Source organism: Drosophila guanche, unplaced genomic scaffold (assembly GCF_900245975.1).
Source record: "Drosophila guanche unplaced genomic scaffold, DGUA_6, whole genome shotgun sequence".
Taxonomy (NCBI): domain Eukaryota; kingdom Metazoa; phylum Arthropoda; class Insecta; order Diptera; family Drosophilidae; genus Drosophila; species Drosophila guanche.
In genome coordinates, this window is record NW_022995747.1 from 3,237,279 (window position 1) to 3,240,596 (window position 3,318).

At 47.9% G+C, this 3,318-nt stretch overlaps 1 protein-coding gene across 1 annotated transcript; it reads left to right on the plus strand.

Annotated features, from left to right (window-relative positions):
- The first annotated feature begins 1,396 nt into the window (after positions 1-1,396).
- On the plus strand, positions 1,397-2,674 carry LOC117583162 (putative gustatory receptor 98a). Its single transcript, XM_034271357.1, has 3 exons — positions 1,397-2,213; positions 2,275-2,510; positions 2,564-2,674. The coding sequence occupies exons 1-3, from the start codon at positions 1,397-1,399 to the stop codon at positions 2,672-2,674; spliced, it is 1,164 nt and encodes a 387-aa protein (XP_034127248.1).
- Positions 2,675-3,318: the final 644 nt, after the last annotated feature.

The window sequence follows — 3,318 nt, forward strand, 5'->3', positions numbered from 1 at the left end:
CAATTTTAATTTGGAATTATTTTGGATTTCTGCACTGTGGTGCATACTTTTGAAACTCCCCTGGTAACAGCAGCAGTTCTATTTACGTATACATTTTAATTTATTTATACATTTTTACCCTCAAAATGGCTTCTCTTGACACACACACACGAACACACATGTGTGGCCACAATTTGGTATACAAATTACGAAATTATACAAATCAACGCCGCACAATTGCTTCAATTGAACCCAGACCCAGACGTAGTCCCAGTTCCAGTTACAGATCCTGCCTTAAGTGGCAAGCAAGGCTAAAGATGGTGCTGCTGCTGCTTTTGATGATGATGGTGGGCTGTGGCTGGCAGAGATTAGAGTCGCTCGAGACGAACAATCAAAGACAAAGCGCCCTCGACACCTGCACGGAATTATGAAGCCCACTTGCAGGCGGGCACTGGCACTCCTACGCCAAAGAGAGTCGTCCCGAAAGAGTCGCGGTTGGATCAATCGGATGGGGGATGCTGGATGGTGGATGGTGGATGGTGGATGGTGGATGGGTGTGTGGAGCTTGTTTGTGGCAAGGGCGAGGCAATTAAGTCATTACTTCATATACGAGAATGTATGTATGTGGCAGCTGAAGGCGTTCGTTTTGCAGGTGTTTTACAAGTGTGCAAACAAAGTGCCACGGCGGTTGCATAAAAACCAGTAAAGCGGATGTAAGTGTATGCCATGAATGTACGTGTCTGTGTGTGTGTGTGGGTGTTGCTTCCCCGTTTGTTTGTTTGAGCCTCAGTGCTGCCGTCACCCGGCTCTGCTCTCTCCGTGCCCTCGCATTTTGTTGTGGTTGCAATAAAGGCATGCAAATTTATGTGCGCCTCCTGCTCCCCCCATTTCATCCTGCCATATTTTTGATAAGCAATTTTCATCGTCCTTTGTGGGATTTTGTGTGCGTTTGTGTGTGTCAGTCAAGGGGAGTAATTGTGCCTTGGCTCTCCCACTCCTTCTGTAATGAAATTAACAAATCATTTCACTTATGAGCACAGGGGCATCTGCTTCCACTTATTTCTGGCAGCGCTTTGATGCTAATTTGAATGGGAATTGTGTCATTTGAAGTGATTACAACCGCAGCTTATCAGCAGACACACAGACAGGCAGGCAGGCAGGCAGGAGGCACAGCTTGGGGGAGGAAGTTTCAAAGAAGCAAAACAGAGTTCAGGGGGGAATGAGAAATTGCATACGCGAAACATTTACATTTCTAAATTAATGTCATAATCGGATACAGCAAATTCATATTTTTAATGGAAATAGTGCTCAGATGTCGCTGATACTCGCAGCAATTGAAATTTAATCAATTAGCGAATTAAATACTCGACCAATGAGACGAGTGCACTCCAGAACTCAACACTCGAGACCCCCAGTCATGAGGAAAATGTCGAGTGAACTGTACTCCTGCTCTCTGCGCCACATGCATCGGGCAATGAAGTGCCTGGGAATAGTTCCCCTCGGACAGCACTTTTACCTGAAGATTCTGTGCAACCTGCTGATGGTGGTCGTGATCAGCATTGCCGTCCTGTGGCGCTTTAGCTTCAAGTATGAGTTCGGCTACGACTTCCTCAACGATCACATGTCCCGAGTTATCGATTTGAGCAACTTTGTGGAGTTGATGTGCGCTCATTTCATCATCGTCATGGAGATACTCTGGGGAAATTTGAGTGCTGACATCCAGCGGCAAATGGAGCAGATCCTGCACGACCTGCGAGTCCACCTGAGCAGAGAGGTGAGCCTGAAGCGGATACGCCGCTACTCGATGGCCATCTACGGCTCGTTGCTCTGCCGCTACCTGCTGCTCTTCGCTGCGGCTGTGTACAACAACGAGGGCCTGGTCTACTCTGCACAGTACTCGGAGCTGGTAATACTGCTGCGCTTCTCGGAATTCAGTCTCTACAGCTGCGTGGTGTTGGTGCTCTACCAGGAGCTTTGCTCATCTGGCTCTAGTCTGCTGCTGGAGCTGCACCTCACCCGCTTCGAACTGTGGCCCCTGCGCCGCTTCACACTGGAGAAGCTCTCCCGGCTGCAGCGCATTCACGGCCGCCTCTGGCAAACGATTCGCCTCATGGAACGCAACTTTCAGCGGAGTCTGTCCATTATGTTGCTGAAGTTCTTTGTGGATACAGCTTGCCTGCCCTACTGGCTTTACCTCAGCAAGATTCAGCACACAAAGGTGTCCATCCAATACTGTTGGTATCATTATCAGTATTAGATCCACGTTTTTGCCAGCAACTTCTGTGTCTTTTGCAGATTGCGCCGTTGAGGAGTTCTGTAAGCTGATGGAGATCATTGTGCCCTGCTGGCTCTGCTCCCGCTGTGACCTAATGCAGCGAAAGTTCCGCTCAATATTCTATAGTCTGGCCACGGGTCGACGCAACGGACAGTTGAATGCCGCACTCATCCGCATGTGCATACAGCTGGGGCAGGAGAAGTACCAGTTTAGTGTCGGAGGATTTGCTTACATCAGCACAGAAATGTTGGGAACTGTAAGCAGGGATTTCCTTTAATATATTTTCTCTACTAATACTTATATTTATAGTTCCTGTTTGGCGTCATCAGCTACATTGTGATTGGCATTCAGTTTAACCAGAACTTAAATGCCAGCAAACTGGCAGGAAAGCACACTCTGGCAACGGATGCCCCAGTTTGAATCGATTGTGGGGGGCAGGGGGCAACAAACTGTTTGCCAGTCTAGCCGTGTGCTTATTAAATTAAAGTCAATTAACTTAATTAGCAAATTTGATGGCTGCTCGTGCATAATCAAAAAGGGAAAAGGACAACGGCCAATCAAAGTCAGAACAAGAGCAGAAGCAGCACCAGCTGGCTAAAAGTCTTCTTCACATAATTATTCATGCTTAAAAATTCTATTATAAAGTTCGTCCGACGGCCACTGACCGTTGTCGAAAGATGGAGGAGTACACAACCTACTCTTAGGGAGGGCTCCATCCCTAGTCCGAGTCCATGTTTTGGGTTTGCTCGCCACGCATGAACAATCTGTCATGGGCCTAGTTAGACGATATGAGTGGGTGGTTGCTGGATGGTGGGTGTGTGTTTGAAATTTGCCCCTCTGGCAATTGTTGCCACGCACAGATTCCTGCGCAAGTGGGCATGCATAATGCCTTCAACTTTCTTCATATGTCCGCACGAGTAGGCCCTGCCCGAGTCCGAGTCCCCCACCAACATGATGATAAATCGAAACGAAACGTAACTCAGGTCATGCGGCAAATCCCCCACTTGTAGTAGGGGCACTTCATTAATCAGTAGCAATTTTTCACTGGGCTTCGACTACTTTAA

What these genes read in the sequence shown, in the direction of transcription:
- LOC117583162 (XM_034271357.1), top strand. Translation starts at nt 1,397, where the DNA reads ATGAGGAAAATGTCGAGTGAACTGTACTCCTGCTCTCTGCGCCACATG. An exon ending in AAAGGTGTCCATCCAATACT is followed by an intron (nt 2,214 to 2,274) that starts GTTGGTATCATT and finishes TGTCTTTTGCAG; the next exon opens with ATTGCGCCGTTGAGGAGTTC. An exon ending in GCACAGAAATGTTGGGAACT is followed by an intron (nt 2,511 to 2,563) that starts GTAAGCAGGGAT and finishes TTATATTTATAG; the next exon opens with TTCCTGTTTGGCGTCATCAG.